Source organism: Xenopus laevis, chromosome 3L, assembly GCF_017654675.1.
Source record: "Xenopus laevis strain J_2021 chromosome 3L, Xenopus_laevis_v10.1, whole genome shotgun sequence".
In the NCBI taxonomy this organism is placed as follows: Eukaryota; Metazoa; Chordata; class Amphibia; order Anura; family Pipidae; genus Xenopus; species Xenopus laevis.
In genome coordinates, this window is record NC_054375.1 from 141,472,502 (window position 1) to 141,493,309 (window position 20,808).

General features: G+C 37.6%; 3 protein-coding genes across 3 annotated transcripts; all 3 read left to right on the forward strand.

Moving 5' to 3' along the window:
• The first annotated feature begins 5,944 nt into the window (after positions 1-5,944).
• nodal3.1.L (nodal homolog 3, gene 1 L homeolog) lies at positions 5,945-8,324 on the forward strand. The gene is given in 3 exon segments (NM_001085790.1): positions 5,945-6,280; positions 6,822-7,594; positions 7,816-8,324. Coding segments are annotated over 3 exon segments (1,206 nt in total). The 5' UTR covers positions 5,945-6,006; the 3' UTR covers positions 7,975-8,324.
• A 2,959-nt stretch (positions 8,325-11,283) lies between these two features.
• Positions 11,284-13,042, forward strand: LOC108710348 (nodal homolog 3-A-like). The gene is made up of 3 exons (XM_018251486.2): positions 11,284-11,389; positions 11,866-12,638; positions 12,860-13,042. Exons 1-3 carry the CDS (start codon positions 11,284-11,286, stop codon positions 13,025-13,027), a joined length of 1,047 nt encoding a protein of 348 aa, XP_018106975.2. The 3' UTR covers positions 13,028-13,042.
• A 3,650-nt stretch (positions 13,043-16,692) lies between these two features.
• Positions 16,693-18,924, forward strand: nodal3.2.L (nodal homolog 3, gene 2 L homeolog; the record flags this gene model as incomplete). The annotated part of the gene is given in 6 exon segments (NM_001085596.1): positions 16,693-16,933; positions 16,935-16,971; positions 17,465-17,469; positions 17,471-17,474; positions 17,476-18,237; positions 18,459-18,924. Coding segments are annotated over 6 exon segments (1,203 nt in total). The 5' UTR covers positions 16,693-16,697.
• Positions 18,925-20,808: the final 1,884 nt, after the last annotated feature.

The window sequence follows — 20,808 nt, forward strand, 5'->3', positions numbered from 1 at the left end:
ACAACAGAGTCAGAGCGGCCAGTACAGATAAAGATAGATCTGTGCATATTTCTTTCTGGGCTTAAAGAAGAAATAAATCCAATTACTTCTTACCCTCCACCCAGTGGCTCTAAACGCTGACCACCTACCTGAAGCCAACAATCCTTTTCTTAAAAAAAACACACCAGCCAGGAATACTGTGAAGAACACTGCCGCCATTTAATAGTGCTACTCCAGCAGAATTCTGCACTGAAATCCATTTCTCAAAAGAGCAAACAGATTTTTTTATATTCAGTTCTGAAATCTGACATGGGGCTAGACCAGGGGTCCCCAACCCTTTTTTACCCGTGAGCCACATTCAAATGTAAAAAGAGTTGGGGAGCAACACAAGCATGAAAAAGTCCCTTGGGGCGCCAAATAAGAGCTGTGATTAGCTATTTGGTAGCCCCTATTTGGTCTGGCAGCCTACAGGAGGCTCTACTTGGCACTATACTTAGTTTTTATGCAATTAAAACTTGCTTCCAAGCCTAGAATTCAAAAATAAGCTCCTGTTTTGAGGACACTGAGAGCAACATCCATGGGGTCGGAGAGCAACATGTTGCTCACGAGCTACTGGTTGGGGATCACTGGGCTAGACATTTTGTCAATTTCCCAGCTGCCCCTGGTCATGTGACTTGTGCCTGCACTTTAGGAGAGAAATGCTTTCTGCCAGGCTGCTGTTTTTCCTTCTCAATGTAACTGAATGTGTCTCAGTGGGACATGGGTGTTTACTATTGAGTGTTGTTCTTAGATCTACCAGGCAGCTGTTATCTTGTGTTAGGGAGCTGTTATCTGGTTACCTTCCCATTGTTCTTTTGTTTGGCTGCTGGGAGGGGAAAGGGAGGGGGGTGTTATCACTCCAACTTGCAGTACAGCAGTAAAGCATGATTGAAGTTTATCAGAGCACAAGTCACATGACTTGGGGCAGCTGGGAAATTGACAATATGTCTAGCCCCATGTCAGATTTCAAAATTGAATATAAAAAAATATGTTTGCTCTTTTGAGAAATGGATTTCAGTGCAGAATTCTGCTGGAGGAGCACTATTAAATGGCGGCAGTGTTCTTCACAGTATCCCTGGCTGGGTGATTCATTTTGAAAAAAATTTTTTTTCCCATGACAGTATCCCTTTAAAGTGAAATATGTAATTGGACAGTTCTACCAGGACAACTAGTAAATTAGTCATTTGCTAACTCTCCTTTAAGATGTAAAATCGATCTAGATCTTTTGGATTTAAATGTACTTCTTCTATATCTGACCTTTATTGTGTTTCTTTCCATTTTGAGCAAAATTATTTAATGTGTAGCTGAATCGTCTCTGTCACACCAGTGAGCTGCTACATTCATGAATAGAATGTGGGAAGTGGTTTTTAGGATCACTCTACAATAGAGGTCCATCAGAGGATCCACACAAATGAAAGACCTTGCGTGTGCAGGAAGTAGAGGGTGTGCATCTTGGTAGAAGTAAGAAAACCCATAGAAGAAAATTCCTTAACTATAAGTTCTATCTGGATAGGCATCAAACAACACACACACAAAGGAGAACCCCAATGTCTGCCCTGACTGTGGGAAGAGTTTCACTAGAGGGTCAAACTTACTTATTCATCAGAGAAGTCACACTGGATACAACCTCTTTGTCTGCAGAGATTAGAATGAAACTCTTAAGGGGCCTTCTAGACTCTCAGCACAGGTGATGGACATCTAATGTTGGGGTAACAATACACATTTCTCGAGCATGTGGGAAATACTACCAAGAGAACTCTGCTGTGGCCAAGCATGAACAAACCCATAAGCAAGAGCGAAGCATTGTCTGAAATGAATGAGAGGAGATATACAGCCAGAATGTTGAACTTATCATTCAATAAAATACACTCACTGAAGTCAGATCCACTAACCCAGCATTCAGAAAATAAATGTTGGCTTAGCGGCCATGGTGGCCAACCAGATGCATGGAACCACATGCCCCAAAGCACCCTAAAAGCCGAACATTAGTAGTTACAATTTCTAGCAACTCAATGCCCATAAATTTTATGCCACTTACAAAGTCATTGAACTGTTGAAGCAGTGATCTTAACAGATGTGTCACATTAAGGGGGGTATAGTATTTTTTTTACAAAAACAAAGTCAACCTAACTCTCAGCGCTGCACGATATGTTGTGGGAAAATAGTAGGAAAATTCAGATGGTGACCCCATCACCAAATGAAACTGATTGGGGGGGTATAATATGGCAGGCCTTTCTAACTGAACCTTGTTGAGTTCCCCTCATAGGCCAGATGGAATTCAGGCTCTATAACTGGTTTTCCACTTTATAACTCTCAGACTCAACAATAAACATCACAAGGTTCAGTAGACCTCATAAGAAATAGTGGCCCAGTGCACATAATTCTGCTTCATCCCTTAGACACAAGGCAGCAGGCTGTGTAAATGCTCAGAGGTACAAGATCAGTAGTTCATGATCCTTGGTTCCATAGGACTGCTGTGCCAATGGGTTCCTTGAGCAGCCCTGTGATAATCATTCCAGTTAGCTCTTATTATTGCCTTTGCTGCTTTTTAGTCATGTTATTTAGTTAAAGCATTAACTCACTTTCAAATCAAACAGTGCAAGAGCTGGAGCCCACAGAATATTAGCACTCTTGAGTGCAAAGCAGCAATACACTTACTGTCTGCCATGAGCTCTTGTGCATTTTGCACCCCCTGTTCTTAATGACATGTAAGTTAGGGAGCAATCCAGGTGCCAGCCACCACCCTTCATCTGAAAGTAGCCCTGATGATTACACGCAGTAGTGCATTGTATGCTTCGCACCCAAGTCATTCTGTAGACTTGTTACCCCCAGACAGACACTGTCAAATAAAAATCATGGGGAGAACGAAATATGATTCAAAAGGTTTGCACCAGACCTACTTACCAATATCAACAACTGTTTGCCTTGTTGTCTGTCAATTGATAGCTATTGGGTTACTAGGACTGGTGCAAATTATACCCTCTTGTAATTACTTGATGAATCTCTTAAGCTAAGGCTGTTCTACTGGAATAATATGGTCTTTATATGACCCTCCAACCAATTGCTTATGGTCCTTTGTCAGCCATAGATTTTTTTAATATGATATAAACAATGGATTCCGCAAACATTTGGTATGGTAGATAACTGGCCCGCTGTTGGACAACACTGTTTTAGGCCTATGGCATATGATGCATTTTGATCACCAGTACTGATAATCAGCCCTAGATATAGTTACAGGTGCCTTCATATTGACAAATTAGAATCTCTGCAAGTAGGCCTTGGTCTGTGACTGCCACCTGAAAATATATATACTTACCAAAAAATATGGCAGCTCATTATGTATCTATGGGGAGCTCTCTGCTGTCAGGGCCTATGGCTTTAGTAAGGTTGGAGTCAGGACCAAGGAGGAAGCTGTACACAGAAAGTCCAATCTGCATTATCCAAAAGGTTCAGAAAGCTCATAGTAGTATCCAGGCAAAAGATCAGGTCAGGCAGTGAAAAGCCAAGTCAGAATCAAGGCGGGAAGTCAGAAACAGATGAATCTAGTCAAACTATCAATTTAGGAGCACCCAGGAACATTACCAATAAAGACCTATATTCAGGGCATTGAACCCAGGTCTTTGGCATTCTTTTATTTCAAATTTGGCGATGACGCAATGATGCCACCGATGATGAGAAAAAAATGTTGCCACTAAAATGATGCCCATAGACTAATAATGACACAATTTGTTGCGCATCAAAAATTTGTTGCGCAATTTGTTGCCCACAGACTTCAATGCATTTCGGTAAATTTTCACAGTTTTACGTATTTTTGGCGAAGAGAAACAGATCAGATTCGCCCATCACTAGATGCCACTACAGTGCACTGTGACCCATATGGGCACCACCATCTTGAAAATCTCTTAAGTGGAGAGGAGCACCATCTCTCTTTACAGATGATTTCGTTTAGCCCACATTGCTCAACTTTTAATATGAATTAGGATTTGCTTTTAGTTTGGTTTTCTCCCAAATATTTTCTGGTAGATTCAGTATTCACCTGATTTTAAGAATTCTGTATTTAGGTTATTTCCAATAAATTAATATATTATAGTAATATATCTTGGCATGGATAACTGACCATCATGCAATAAAAAAGAAAATATAGTTGTAACTTTACATTCATATTATTTGTTTAGTTTTGACTTTTCATTGGACTTTCTTACGAAACTAGTAAATAAAAGATTTGGATGGACTGCAAACTGCTTTATGGCATTGACAAATTTCTCTTTTCTAAAAATCCTAGACATTTACACATTATTTCAAACAGGTATTGGTATCTGGTCCATTCCAACTTCAAAGAAGCATCATGCATTGCCTTTAGTGAAACAAAAAGACTAATCTCATCTCAGAGATGAAGGAACATTGTGGCACATGATCAAACAATTCCATTTCAAACACTATTTTCTTTCAATGTATATTCCAAAAATATGCATAAATTGTCTGGTTTTGGGTTTTTGCACAACAGAGGATATTTTTAGCCTATTTACCATAAAGAGTAAGGCTGATGAAGAACTCTAACACATATATCGAGAATAATGCACCATTTATAACATATTAGAAAATAGCAATGTGATTGTTCGATGTAGGGGCCGATTCACTAACTTCGAGTGAAGGATTCGAAGTAAAAAAACTTCGAATTTCGAAGTTTTTTTTCGGCTACTTCTACCATCGAATGGGCTACTTCGACCTTCGACTACGAATTTGAATTGAAGGATTCGAAGTAAAAATCGTTCAACTATTCGATAGTTGAAGTACTGTCTCTTTAAAAAAAACTTTGACCCCCCAGTTCCCCATCTAAAAGCTACCGAAGTCAATGTTAGCCTATGGGGAAGGTCCCCAATAGGCTTGCCTAACTTTTTTTGATCGAAGGATATTCCTTCGATCGTTGGATTTAAATCCTTCGAATCGTTCGATTCGAAGGATTTTATCGTTCGATCAAAGGAATAATCCTTTGATCATTCGATCGTACTATCTGCGCTAAATCCTTCGACTTCGATATTCGAAGTCGAAGGATTTCAATTCCTAGTCGAATATCGAGGGTTAATTAACCCTCGATATTCGACCCTTAGTGAATCAGCCCCTAAGTGTATAAGGCTAGTCAGTAGTAAATAGTGTCTAATATATCACTAATGCAATTATAATAAAATCATTAAACTTTAATAGACAGTTAAATTTCTTGTTTAACTTGTCCCAAGGAAGAACCTACCTTGCCATGTAATTCTGATATCTTCTCCTCTTGCCATTTAAAAGAAACAGCAACTAAGAACCCATGGAAAGCCTGATGTACAATGAGGAATTCCCAAACTATATAGTGAATTTATTAATAACAATAAAAAGATTATGCCAATGTACAGAGCTGACAATAAAGTTAGAAAGACATAGGGAGCTACAAAAATAATATTTTAAAATATAATAACACTTTTAATATAGAATCATCATAAATATATTTTAAATCCAAACAGCAAATATAAATGTACAGTCTATTTTTCTAGAGTGTCCACTGAAAGCCTGAAAGATTCACTGATGAATGAAAGATTACTGCTACAAGTTATATTTTTCCCTGTGGTTAAAATGTTTTTTCATAAATGCATACAAATGTGCACGTTTCTTTTTTAAAATGATCTGATCCTAATTAAAAATACAAAAATTATTACTCTGTTTAAAACCTTACATATTTACTTCTATAACTTCAATGAACCACAGTGCAACTCTACAGAAAGGCAAGTGGTTTCTCCTTGGTTCATTAGCATAAGAGAAAGAGTAAATTACATTTCTCCTTAGATCATACAGATCAAAGCAACAAAGGTGTGAAGAATTCTGATTGGTCTCTTTCCATCCCAGTATAAAGTCAGGGGACTCCCAGATTCTGCATCAGTCCATGAGGAGCTCTGAACAAGAAGCATCTCCTCAGCTGGAAGATATCTGGAGTTACCACAAATCTACCCAGAGATGGCCTTTCTGAACCTGTTCTTCTGCCTTGTGTTTAGCTCCCCACTGATGGCGATGCCTCCAATTCTACAGGGGAGAATGTCCATCAGTCCAGATTCTATCCTAAAGGACACATCCACAGATATTGGAGCCAGAGAATTTCAAGGAAGGAAGTTCCCCAATTTTATGATGCAGCTGTACCAGAATATCATCAGAGGTAGAGATAAAGATCTATCCAACCTGGAACATCCAACTCTTCAGGAATCTGATACCGTCCAAAGCTTCATCGCTAAAAGTAAGTACCTTGTCCTGATACCATTTCTAATTTAGTCCTATACCAACTGGCATCATTTTCCTAAATTTGCTGCACCTATTTGATTAAATTCATAATGCCAAGTACACACAACTACACTTCATGATTTAGCAGCAATTACATTACAAACAGAAATATTTGTCTGTTTATATATATATATATATATATATATATATATATATATATATATATATAGATATATATAGATATATATAGATATATATATTCTTTTTACATATTGTTATAAGTAAAGATTTGATTACAAGGCTGCTCCCTGATACAGTTGGATATATAAAGTGTCTACTGACTATGATGTGTATTGGGCATCATCACTTTGATGTTATGTACAGGTTGCAATATACATAATGTAATAAAGCAGTTTTGGTTTTACTCTAATTAAAATATCACAACATATCATCACCAGCATTGTATTAATTTTGTGTTTAATGCTACAGTATAAAATTGCAGGTTGTGTTAAGTAGACTGAAAAATATTAATTTTATTTCGATTGCTTTGCCTGCAGGTTATACTACAGTGGGGAATCGCTGGACCTTGTTCTTTGATATGTCCTCCATCTCTAGAAGCAACGAGCTGAAGTTGGCTGAGCTACGTATTTGTCTCCCTTCTTTTAGAAAGTCCCACAGTGTGACAGTAGACATCTACCATACCAATGACGGCAAGGAGAAATTATTCATGGGATCATTTAAGACCAAGCCTTCTTCTGCACTAGATTCTGACTGCAAGGTCTTCAATCTCACCATCTTGCTGCAGAACTTTCTGACCAGGGGAAAGAGGTTAATAAAGGATGAATACATACAGGCAAAAGGTCTCCATCTGAAAGATCTAGAGAAGAGTGCCACAGAAAAAGATACAGAAAATGTAGATACGATGAAGCAAGATCAATATCACGTATCTGACTTTGCTGCAGAGAGAATAATGCTGGTTGTGTTTGCTAAAGAACAGTCTCATGCTAAACCTGATCCCCCCAGTCTTGGCCAGAAGCTGTTCCCTTCAAAGTATGGTATTGATGATAATGCCAACAAGGTGAATGGATTTCGGAGACTTAGAAGGAACAAGAAAGAGAAAACACAAATCCATGTGAGCACCGTTCCACCTAAACCTATTGAAGAGATCAAACCCAAGTGCAAGAAGGTGGACATGTTTGTGGACTTTCAGAAGATCGGATGGGGCAGCTGGATTATTTATCCCAAGGCATATAATGCATATAGATGTGAATCCACCTGTGCAGTTCCACAGAACGAGACAGAGAATGCAACAAACCATTCCTACATTAAGGTACGTGTATAGTTTTATTTTTTGCATGCCGTATAATGTCTATAGTATCTATTATCTAATAAAAACTTTAATTAATTTAACTGCTTAATTTTGTATTTTTTGTTTAAGACAAATTACTGGCACTTTTTTTTAACCTGTGATGATTAGCTGGTTAGTATATCGTATTCTTGCACTGGATGTCAATGCAATGTATTAATATAAATATTTGTGTTTGATTGCAGAGTTTGCTCCCTCTGAGTGACATGGAGAAAAAAGAGTGTCCCTCCTGTGTCCCCATGAAGATGATGTCCATGTCAATGTTGTACTATGAGAATGAAGATTTTATCCTGAGGCACCATGAAGAGATGATTGTAGAAGAATGTGGATTCAAGGACATGTAACACTGACTGTCTCCTAAACTTTTCTTACTACATCCAACCAACTACATCGTTTCTTGGATTCCTTATTTATGCCATGTTTTAAACTTTACTGTTTTAGGCACATATTTATCTTTTGTTTTTTAGATTAGATTTTTAATCTGTTGTGCCGATCCATGGATCCACATTATACAGAGCAGCACTTCTTGTCCCACTATTTATTGTGCACATGAGATTGGCTCTGTTTTCCAGTTAAAGCTATATTTTGTGCAATGTTTTATATTTTTTATGAAAAAGGGCAACATTGATATACAATTGTAGATATTAATTCTAACATGGAATATCGTGATAGATTTGAATAAAAAATGTTCAGCAAAGTTTCTCTTTTCTCTTTTTTCACCTAAAACAAATGCAGTTGGTTGAACCTCTAACCTCAACATTTTCTAGGCTCATTTATATTGGTCTTCCCCTTGTTATAAACCCTCTTTTTTATGGGGGTCATCTTTTAACAGTTATATAAAAGAGTGTGTATGATATAAACAACGGATTCCTCAAACATTGGGTATGGTAGATAACTGGCCCACTGTGAAAAAGTTGGATACTGCTGTTTTAGGCCTAAGGCACATGATGCAGTTTGATCACCAGTACTGAGAATCAGCCCTATATATAGTTACAGGTGCCTTCATATTGACAATGATTAAAATCACTGCAAGTAGGCCTTGGTCTGTGACTGCCACCTGAAAATATATATTCTTACCCAGAAATATGGCAGCTCATTATGTATATTATGGAGAGTGCTCTGCTATCAGGGCCTAGCTGCTAAGTGGAGAGGAGCACCATCTCTCTTTACAGATGATTTTTTTAGCCCACATTGGTCAACTTTTAATATGAATTAGGATTTACTTTCAGTTTGGTTTTCTCCCAAATATTTTCTGGTAGATTCAGTATTCACCTGATTTTAAGAATTCTGTATTTAGGTTATTTCCAATAAATTCATATATTATAGTAATATATCTTGGCATGGATAACTGACCATGATGCAATAAAAAAGAAAATATATACAATTGTACCTAACCGTAACTTTACATTCATATTATTTGTTTAATTTTGACTTTTCAGTGGATTTTCTTTCAAAACTAGTAAAAAAAGATTTGAATGGACTGCAATCTGCTTTATGGCATTGACAAATCTCTCTTTCTAAAAGTCCTAGTCATTTACACATTATTTCAAACAGGTATTGGTATCTGGTCCATTCCAACTTCAAAGAAGTATCATAAATTGCCTTTAGTGAAACAAAAAGACCAATCTCATCTCAGAGATGAAGGAACATTGTGGCACATGATCAAACAATTCCATTTCAAACACTATTTTTTTTCAATGATATTTCAAAAATATGCATAAATTGTCTGGTTTTGGGTTTTTGCACAACAGAGGATATATTTAGCCTATTTACAGTAAGGCTGATGAAGAAATCTAACACATATATAGAGAATAATGCACCATTTATAACATATTAGAAAATATCAATGTGATTGTTCAATTTAGTGTATCAGGTTAGTCAATAGTAAATAATGTCTAATATGTCCCTATATCCAGTGCTTGAATTGGGAACAAAAAGGTGAAGGTATGGGGGTGTGACATATGTAGCCCTGCCTACAGACAAAAGGAGTGGCAGGCAGAAGCTGGTGGGGTGCGTAATGCGACGCAAACATTTTTCTAGAGACCATGCGCCCTTTCGTGGCCACACCGCCAACTAAACCAGGATGGCATAGCATCAATGTCATGTATAAATGCCCCAGAACAGCAAGATGGCATGTGGCAATTCCATGTATAAATGCCCCCAGAACTCACAACAAGATGGCATGTGGCAATTCCATGTATAAATACCCCCAGAACGCATGGCAAGATGACACAGTTGTGGATTCATAGATAACCTTAGCACATATAGTATAATAAATATAAAATTTCCATGGGTTAAAAATGGCTAATGAAAGCAAAGAAATAGTTAATGGTGTCACTGTGGGAAAACAGAGAGGAACAAGCCAGATCCCTGCAACATGTGTTTTGATTAGGGAAGTGGGAATTTTTTGTAAATAAACAGTGCCAGCTAGTAAAATGAAAAAAAAAACAGTCCATGTCCTTACCAGTTATCTCTCTGTGCTGAAACAGGACGGGGGTCACTGAGCCACCAATTTGGCTTTTAGCAAGTCCAGAGGCAGCTTACAGAGCCAGTGTGGGCGGGAAATTCAAATAAGTCGGGGCAGTAAGTCTGCAGCCACTTGGCTCTTCTGTTGCTCTTGTTCCTGTCCTCTCTTCCCCTTGCTCTACCCCATGCATGCTGGACACAGACAGTTAAAAAGCAGGAGGTTCTGACTGGAGATGTGATCAGTGCCAGACCAGCATCATCAATCATTGTGTGCAGGCTGGGCACTCTAAAAAAAAAAACTTTGTGAGGCAGCTAATATAAGTAATTAAAAAAAGAAAAGACAGCTTGTGACCTTTTGTACGGCACAAAGATTTTTTTTTGTACACAGTGATTGATGATCCTGGTCTGGCAGTGGCACTGATCGCATCTTCAGTCAGAGTCCCAAGCTTTTTAACTTCCTTTGTGGGGGAGGAAGTGGAAGGTCCCGCCAAGGATGATGAAGTTACATTTTCCAACTCGTTGTGCGCGTCTATGAAAATCTTCATAGACGTGATTGGCTGGTAGTAACAGCACAGGAGTCCTTGCCGTCTGCACCGTCCCACCTGTCTGCCAGGCTTGCAGCCGGGGCTCCTCCTTACTGGCCCGCCCCTAAATCCCTGTCATGTCTGAGATGTGCAGCTTCATCTTCCAACTTCCGGGGACACGGACCAACACAAATTTGCAACTTTAACAGTGCCGGTATGCAAGATCTTTGCATCCCTGGCGGGATGCAATTTAGTGAAAACAAAGAAGTGGTGGGATGGCATCCCACCTCATCCCGCCCCAATTACAGCACTGCCTATATCACTAATGCAATTATCAAAAAATCATTAAACTTTAATACCCAGTTCAATTTCTTGTTTAACCTGTCCAAGGAAGAACCTACCTTGCCATGTAATTCTGATATCTTCTTCTCTTGCCATTTAAAAGAAACAGCAACTAAGAACCCATGGAAAGCGGATGTACAATGAGGAATTCCCAAACTATATAGTGAATTTATTAGTAACAATAACAAGTTTATGCCAATGTAGAGAGTTGGTAATTAAGTTAGAAAGACATAGGGAGCTACAAAAATAATATTTTAAAATATATTAACAATTTTAACATAGCATCATCATAAATATATTTTAAATGCACCTCAATTCATGATGCAGCTGTACCAGAATATCATCAGAGGTAGAGATAACGATCTATCCAACCTGGAACATCCTACTCTTCAGGAATCTGATACCATCCAAAGCTTCATCGCTAAAAGTAAGTACCTTGTCCTGATACCATTTCTAATTGAGTCCTATAACCACTGGCATCATTTTCCAAAATTTGTTGCACCTATTTGATTAAATTCATAATGCCAAGTACACACAACTACACTTCATGATTTAGCAGCAATTACATTACACTTGTATATATATATATATATATATATATATATATTCTTTTTACATATTCTTATAAGTAAAGATTTGGTTACAAGGCTGTTCCCTGATACAATTGGATATATAAATTGTCTCCTGATATGATGTGTATTGGGCATCATCACTTTGATGTTATGTACAGGCTGCAATATACATACTGTAATAAAGCAGTTTTGGTTTTACTCTAATTAAAATATCACAACATGCCATCATCAGCATTGTATTAATTTTGTGTTTAATGCTACAGTATAAAATTGCAGGTTGTGTTAAGTAGACTGAAAAATAAAAATTTTATTTCAATTGCTTTGCCTGCAGGTTATACTACAGTGGGGAACTGCTGGACCTTGTTCTTTGATATGTCCTCCATCTCTAGAAGCAACGAGCTGAAGTTGGCTGAGCTACGTATTTGTCTCCCTTCTTTTAGAAAGTCCCACAGTGTGACAGTAGACATCTACCATACCAATGACAGCAAGGAGAAATTATTCATGGGATCATTTAAGACCAAGCTTTCTTCTGCACTAGATTCTGACTGCAAGGTCTTCAATCTCACCATCTTGCTGCAGAACTTTCTGACCAGGGGAAAGAGGTTAATAAAGGATGAATACATACAGGCAAAAGGTCTCCATCTGAAAGATCCAGAGAAGAGTGCCACAGAAAAAGATACAGAAAATGTAGATACAATGAAGCAAGATCAATATCATGTATCTGACTTTGCTGTAGAGAGAATAATGCTGGTTGTGTTTGCTAAAGAACAGTCTCATGCTAAACCTGATCCCCCCAGCCTTGGCAAGAAGCTATTCCCTTCAAAGTATGGTATTGATGATAATGCCAACAAGGTGAATGGATTTCGGAGACTTAGAAGAAACAAGAAAGAGAAAACACAAATCCATGTGAGCACCGTTCCACCTAAACCTATTGAAGAGATCAAACCCAAGTGCAAGAAGGTGGACATGTTTGTGGACTTTCAGAAGATCGGATGGGGCAGCTGGATTATTTATCCCAAGGCATATAATGCATATAGATGTGAATCCACCTGTGCAGTTCCACAGAATGAGACAGAGAATGCAACAAACCATTCCTACATTAAGGTAGGTATATAGTTTTATTTTTTGCATGCCTTATAATATCTATAGTATCTATTATCTAATAAAAACTTCAATTTATTTAACTGCTTAATTTTGTATTTTTGTTTAAGACAAATTATTGGTACTTTTTTTTAAACCTGTGATGATTAGCTGGTAAGTATATTGTATTCTTGAACTGGATGTCAATGCAATGTATTAATATAAATATTTGTGTTTGATTGCAGAGTTTGCTCCCTCTGAGTGACATGGAGAAACGAGAGTGTCCCTCCTGTGTCCCCGTGAAGATGATGTCCATGTCAATGTTGTACTATGAGAATGAAGATTTTATCCTGAGGCACCATGAAGAGATGATTGTAGAAGAATGTGGACATGTAACACTGACTGTCTCCTAAACTTTTCTTGCTACATCCAACCAACTACATAGTTTCTTGGATTCCTTATTTATGCCATGTTTTTCACATTTCTGTGTTAGGCACATATTTATCTTTTGTTTTTTAATTTTGATTTTAAATCTGTTGTGCCGATCCATGGATCCACATTATACAGAGCAGCACTTCTTGTCCCACTATTTATTGTGCACATGAGATTGGCTCTGTATTCCAGTTAAAGCTATATTTTGTGCAATGTTTTAAATTTTTTATGAAAAAAGGCAAAGTTGATTTACGATTGTAGATATTAATTCTAACATGGAATATTGTGATAGATTTGAATAAAAAATGTTCAGCTAAAATTCTCTTTTCTCTTTTGTCATCTAAAACAAATGCAATCAGTTGTATATATATAAAACCCCTGGGCTGGTTGAACCTCTAATCTTGACATTTTCTAGACTCATTTATATTGGTCTTCCCATTGTTATAAACCCCCTTTATTATTATGTCTATGCCCCAGGGATTTTGTTAGCCAGCTAGGCTGGGTCCTTTTTCCCAGAGGGGTGAGGTTGTGGTTCCCAGAGGTTATAAAAAGGGATATCCCCATATGTTCTGCCTCTTTCTGGTGCTCCCACTCGCTGGAGGAGGTGGTGTGTTGCTTTTAGGGCCTGAAGTGAGGGTAGGCCTCAGTAGAGGAGCAAGCAAGAGTCACTGTAGTAGGTCACTATATGAGTGACAGTTAGGTTTAGGAAAGTTGGTGAGCAACTAAGGCTCCAATGAAGAATTTAGTGAAGGGTTAGTACCCTGTGGCACCTCTGCTGCCATTATAGGGACCCAAGAATTTAGGCTCAGGATTAGGTAGATCCTGAAGTAATTCACCTCTGCAGGCTTCATCTAGGGATGGGGAGTTGGTGGCCACAAGGCAGGTAATGCAACCCAGTGAGAAAGATGACTAACAAAGATCAGGAAGGATCCATCAGTACTGTATTTATATAAATGACCTGCTGCCCCTACTTGTTTGTGGAGTGTACCATCTGAGCATGTACCTTGAATAATGGAAGTAAATGACCATTGAAAGTGTAACACCTGTTCAATAAATTGTTTCGTTATTTTAAAGAACCACTAGCACCCAAAGTCATTTGCTTAAGAGTGATTGCCAGGTGCATATACCAGAGTGGTATCCCTTCCTCCATCCCATAAACAGGGGCCATCTGAAGATATAGATTCTTATTGTATTGTGCCTACCCGGGATTTACTGGGAGTTGGACCCCTTGCCCAGGTCCTGGAACCAGTATATAGTAACCCAAGTAAGGTTAAGGCAGACCCTAACACGTCCATCTGTTACACATGCTTCCTGATTCTCTCTCATACATTTGCAACATATTTTTATCTAATCATGCTGGCATTTGTGCCGCCCCCCCCACCCGAGTGGGACAGAAAGCTTGATCCAATAAATGTAAACTTTTTTTATTTTTCCCAGAAAGTGCTTGTCAGATTTATGTTTTTACTCATACAGTATATTGCTCTGTTGCAGTGGTGCAACTCCGGACCTAGGGGGTATTTAATAAAAAAAATTCTCATTATTTTAAAAATAAAAACTGGACCTAACTCCCAACCACGATTTGGCTTGATTTACTAAAAAATCCAAATGAAAATTGTACGTGTGGGAAAAGTCTTTTTTGAATTGTCACCCAAAAACCACAAAATTTTTGAACGTAAAACCAGCATCAAAATGTCTGAAACCCAATAAGATCATGAATGCAAAAAACATATTCCAGTTGTAAAATGGACATCTGCCATTGACTTCTACATGGCTTTGACAGGTTTTAGCTGTAGTATTTTTGTATTCAGATTTTTATCACCTTTGGAGCATAATAAATCTTGAAAAATTTGAGGTTTTTTTCATTCTAATAATTATAATTTTTCCCCTTAAAACTCATCCAGAAAAATTTGAGGCTTAATAAATAGGCCACCCTAAACTCATTATATATTTAAAACAGATAAAACAAATAAGAACTTAGGATTCCCATGAATCTAACAAATTTGATATATTTGAGATCATCTAAGCAAAACTGAATGATAATAGCATATGCCTTAGAAATTATGAACAAAAGAATGAATTCCAGGGCCGGAACTAGGGGTAGGCAGAAGAGGCATGTGCCTAGGGCACAAAGGCAGATGGGCACCAGGCACGTACCTCTTCTGATACCTTTCAGTAGTTTGGAACCTTGTCCTTACCAACTACATCTTCAATGCGATCTTCTGCACATGCGTGCTTTGACATGTGTGCTCTTCCGTGCATTTCCTCTTCCTCGAATGCACGAGTGTCTCGTCTTCCATGCATGCATGTGTGTCTCCTCTTTTGCACATGCGAGCGTCACATGCTCTTATTTGGGCATGGCACTAGGAGGGGAGGCATGGTCAGCCAGGTTGCCTAGGGCGCCCGACCGCCTTGGCCCGACACTGTGAATTCTTTTTATACTGAATGTAGTTCATTTTTCTTAAATGTGAATATGAATTAGGGTTTGCATTTGGTTTGGTTTTCTCTTTTCAGGAGAATTTAGTATCCAAAAATTATCAAGGTGGTCCAATCTTAATAAATTACTATATTTGTATAAATGATAAAGTAATGCAGTGTAAATGTTTAAAGATTCAAAGTATTATATATTGGTATAGATAATAGCCTAATAATAGACTGAGACACAGTGAACTAATGAGATACTATTTCATCTAGATGGTGCAGGACTGCAAGCTACTTTATGGTACAGGTATGAGACCTGTTATCCAGAATTCTAAGGACCTGAGTTATCGAGATAAGAAGTATTTCCATAATTTGGATCTCCATATTTGGTCTACTAGGAAATTGATTAAACATTAATTATACCCAATAAGATTGTTTTTGCCTCCAATACGGATTAATTATTTCTTAGTTGGGATCAAGTACAAGTTACTGTTTTATTATTTGAATAATTAAATTAAAAAGAAGTCTATAATTTTGGAGCTTCCTGGATAACAGGTCCTGTTAGAATCCCATTTAAAGTGGACCTGTCACCTACACATAAAAAGCTGCATAATGAAAGTCCTTTGCAAATTAAATATGAAACCCTAAAAATTGTTTTCATTAAAACATCCATACCTGTAATAAAGGTGTTTAAATCTAAACTGTCAATCAAATATTACCTGCCCCGCCTCTATGCCCGTGGCATAGAGGAGGGGCAGTCAATTACTTTCACTTTACATTATTAATATATTTTACTCAAAAAATATGTATTTATGATGTATAGTCTCAAGACTCCTGCTACAAGTTATTTTATTTTAGTGCTTACATTATTTTTTATAAAATATGAAAGTTCTTTTTTTATAATGCTCTACCTACTGCAGTAGTTAAAGATACAAAAACAATACCTCCATTTAAATCTTTACCAATTAAGTTTATAGCTTTAATGTGCCACAAACTACATAAAGGTTAATGGTTTCTGCTTGGGTCATTAGCATAACAGAAAGAGTGAATTACATTTAGGCTTGGATCATACAGATCAAAGCAACAAAGGTGTGAAGAATCCTGATTGTCCTCTGTCCATCCCAGTATAAAGTCAGGGAACTCCCAGACTGTACATCAGTTTTTGAGGAGCTCTGAACAAGAAGCATCTCCTCAGCTGGAAGATATCTGGAGTCAACACAGATCTACTCAGAGATGGCCTTACTGAACCTGTTCTTCTGCCTTGTGTTTAGCTCCCCACTGATGGCGATGCCTCCAGTCCTACAGGGGAGAAAAAGCATGAGTCCAGATTCTATCCTAAAAGACACATCCACAGATGATGGAGCCAGGGACTTCCAAGGGAGGAAGTTCCCCCAATTCATGATGCAGCTGTACCAGAATATTATCAGAGGCAGAGATAAAGATCTATCCAACCTGGAACATCCAACTCTTCAGGAATCTGATACCGTCCAAAGCTTCATCACTAAAAGTAAGTACCTTATCCTTCAACCATTTTTAATTTTATCCTATACTCATGTGTTCCTAAATTTACTGCATCTATTTGATTAAATTCATAATGCTAAGCACACACAAATACACTTCATGATTTAGCTGCAATTACATTACAAAGACAGAAACATTTGTCTGCCCATATATTCAATATATATGTATATATATATATTCTTTTTACATATTGCTATAAGTAAAGATTTGGTTACAAGGCTGCTCCCTGATAGAATTGGATATATACATTGTCTCATGATATGATGTGTATTAGGCATCATCACTTTGATACTATGTATAGGCTGCAATATACATACTACAGTATAATAAGGCAGTTTTGGTTTTACTCTAATTACAATATCACAATATGTCATCATCAGCATTGTATTAATATTGTGTTTAATGCTACAGTATAAAATTGCAGGTTGTGTTAAGTAGACTGAAAAATAAAAATGTTATTTCAATTGCTTTGCCTGCAGGTTATACTACAGTGGGGAATCACTGGACCTTGTTCTTTGATATGTCCTCCATCTCTAGAAGCAACGAGCTGAAGTTGGCTGAGCTACGTATTTGCCTCCCTTCTTTTAGAAAGTCCCACAGTGTGACAGTAGACATCTACCATACCAATGACGGCAAGGAGAAATTATTCATGGGATCATTTAAGACCAAGCCTTCTGCTGCTCTAGATGCTGACTGCAAGGTCTTCAATCTCACCATTTTGCTGCAGAACTTTCTGACCAGGGGAAAGAGGTTAATAAAGGATGAATACATACAGGCAAAAGGTCTCCATCTGAAAGATCTAGAGAAGAGTGCCACAGAAAAAGGAACAGAAAATGTAGATACATTGAAGCAAGATCAATATCACGTATCTGACTTTGCTGCAGAGAGAATAATGCTGGTTGTGTTTGCTAAAGAACAGTCTCATGCTAAATCTGACCCCCCCAGTCTTGGCAAAAAGCTATTCCCTTCAAAGTATGGTATTGATGATAATGCCAACAAGGTGAATGGATTTCGGAGACTTAGAAGGAACAAGAAAGAGAAAACACAAATCCATGTGAGCACCGGTCCACCTAAACCTATTGAAGAGATCAAACCCAAGTGCAAGAAGGTGGACATGTTTGTGGACTTTCAGAAGATCGGATGGGGCAGCTGGATTGTTTACCCCAAGGCATATAATGCATATAGATGTGAATCCACCTGTGCAGTTCCACTGAATGAGACAGAGAATGCAACAAACCATTCCTACATTAAGGTACGTATATAGTTTTATTTTTTGCATGCCGTATAATATCTATAGTATCTATTATCTAATAAAAACTTCAATCAATTTAACTGCTTAATTTTGTATTTTTTGTTTAAGACAAATTATTGGTAATTTTTTTAAACCTGTGATGATTAGCTGGTAAGTATATCGTATTCTTGCACTGGATGTCAATGCAATGCATTAATATAAATATTTGTGTTTGATTGCAGAGTTTGCTCCCTCTGAGTGACATGGAGAGAAAAGAGTGTCCCTCCTGTGTCCCCGTGAAGATGATGTCCATGTCAATGTTGTACTATGAGAATGAAGATTTTATCCTGAGGCACCATGAAGAGATGATTGTAGAAGAATGTGGATTCAAGGACATGTAACACTGACTGTCTCCTAAACTTTTCTTACTACATCCAACCAACTACATCGTTTCTTGGATTCCTTATTTATGCCATGTTTTTCACATTTCTGTTTTAGGCACATATTTATCTTTTGTTTTTTAGTTTTGTTTTTAAATCAGAGCAGCACTTCTTGTCCCACTATTTATTGTGCACATGAGATTGGCTATGTATTCAGGTTAAAGCTATATTTTTTGCAATGTTTTATATTTTTTATGAAAAAAGACAATGTTTGACAATTGTAATATTAATTCTAACATGGAATATAGTCATAGATTTGAATAAAAATGTTCAGTTAAAATTCTCTTTTCTCTTTTGTCATCTAAAACAAATGCAATCAGTTGTATATATAAAACCCCTGGGCTGGTTGAACCTATAACCTCAACATTTTCTAGGCTCATGTATATTGGTCTTCCCTTGTTATAAACCCCTTTATTATGGGGGTCATCTTCTAACAGTTATATAAAAGAGTGTCTTTAACTCTGTTCTAAATATAATGAGAAATTTCAACGCAAATTTCTCAGTATACAAAGGGAAGATACAGTGCAGCCACTGCTGTGTTTTGCATTATTGTTAGGCAGGCAGAACTGTATTCCTCTGTAACTAAAAGTTTTATAACTCCATTCCAAAGTTTTTTCACATAAACTTGTACAGCATGTGTAGGAGGGTGAAGGTTTTTCTATGCCCCATGGATTTAGTTAAGGATAAGTAGAAGCAAGGTCGACCGGCACTCAAACGATCTACAGGACCAGAGAAAATTAGTTTAAAAATATTTTTATTTATACAAAGTTAAAATATGTATATCATCTCCATCCGCCCTATGCGTTTTGCACCCACTCGGGGCACTTAGTCATGGGCTCAGAGTTCTACTGCTCCCTAAAGCTGAGGGTCTGGAGCACCCAGACCACATTTACTATATGGTGAGTTATCTACCAATTATTCTGCACCATGTTTCTTCTGACTATTGTCATGGATTTTGTTAGTCAGCTAGGCTAGGCTCAGTAGAGGAGCAAGCACGTGTCACGTCAGATACTGTAATAGGTCACTATAGGAGTGACAATTAGGTTTAGGGAAGTTAGTGAGCAGTTAAGGCTCCAATGAAGAATTTAGTGAAGGGTTAGTACCCTGTGGCACCTCTACTGCCATTATAGGGACCTGAGAAGTTAGGCTCAGGATTAGGGAGATCCTGACGTAATTTACCTCTGCGGGCTTCGTGTAGGGATGGGAAGTTGTGGTGCACAAGGCAGGCAATGCAAGCCAGTGGGAAAGATGACTAACAAAGATCAGGAAGGATCCATCAGTACTGTATTTGTATAAATGACCTGCTGCCACTACTTGTTCATGGATTGTACCATCTGAGCATGAACCTTGAATACTGGAAGTAAATGACCATTTAAAGTGTAACACCTGTTAATAAATTGCTTTGTTATTTTAAAGAACCACTTGCACCCAACGTGCCAGAGTGGTATCCCTTCCTCCATCCCATAAGCAGGGGCCATCTGAAGATATAGGGGGTTATTTAGCAAAGTCTGAATTTATCTCAATATTTTATGCTAAAAACTCCGCTAAGGATTTTAATCCATCGATCGATCCAAAAAAAGCTTAGAAAGCTTATGGGGACCTTCCCCATAGGCTAACATAGACTTCGGTAGCTTTTAGGTGGCGAACTAGGGGTGGCAAAGATTTTTCTTAAAGAGACAGTACTTCGACTATCGAATGGCCGAACGATTTTTAGTTCGAATTGTTCGATTCGAAGTCGAAGGTCGAAATAGCCCATTCGATGGCCGAAGTAGCCAAAAAAACATTCGAAATTCGAAGTTTTCCTTCAATCGAGCTAAGTAAATGGGCCCCTAAATCTCGAAAAATTTGAAAATCTTTTCCCTCTAAAAATTTGGATTTTCCCCTTAAAACTCAACCAGAAAAAATCTAAGCTAAACAAATAGGCCCCCCAAATTCATATATTTAAAACAGATAAAGCAATTACGAACTGAGGATTCCCATTAATCTAACAAATTTGATATTTTTGAGATCATCTAAGCAAAACTAAATGATAATAAATAGCATATGCCTCGGAAATTCTGGACAAAAGAATGTATTCTTTTTATACTGAATGTAGTTACTTTTTCTCAAATGTGAATATGAATTAGGGTTTGCATTTGGTTTGGTTTTCTCC

What these genes read in the sequence shown, in the direction of transcription:
- LOC108710348 (XM_018251486.2), top strand. Translation starts at nt 11,284, where the DNA reads ATGCAGCTGTACCAGAATATCATCAGAGGTAGAGATAACGATCTATCC. An exon ending in CCAAAGCTTCATCGCTAAAA is followed by an intron (nt 11,390 to 11,865) that starts GTAAGTACCTTG and finishes CTTTGCCTGCAG; the next exon opens with GTTATACTACAGTGGGGAAC. An exon ending in CAAACCATTCCTACATTAAG is followed by an intron (nt 12,639 to 12,859) that starts GTAGGTATATAG and finishes GTTTGATTGCAG; the next exon opens with AGTTTGCTCCCTCTGAGTGA.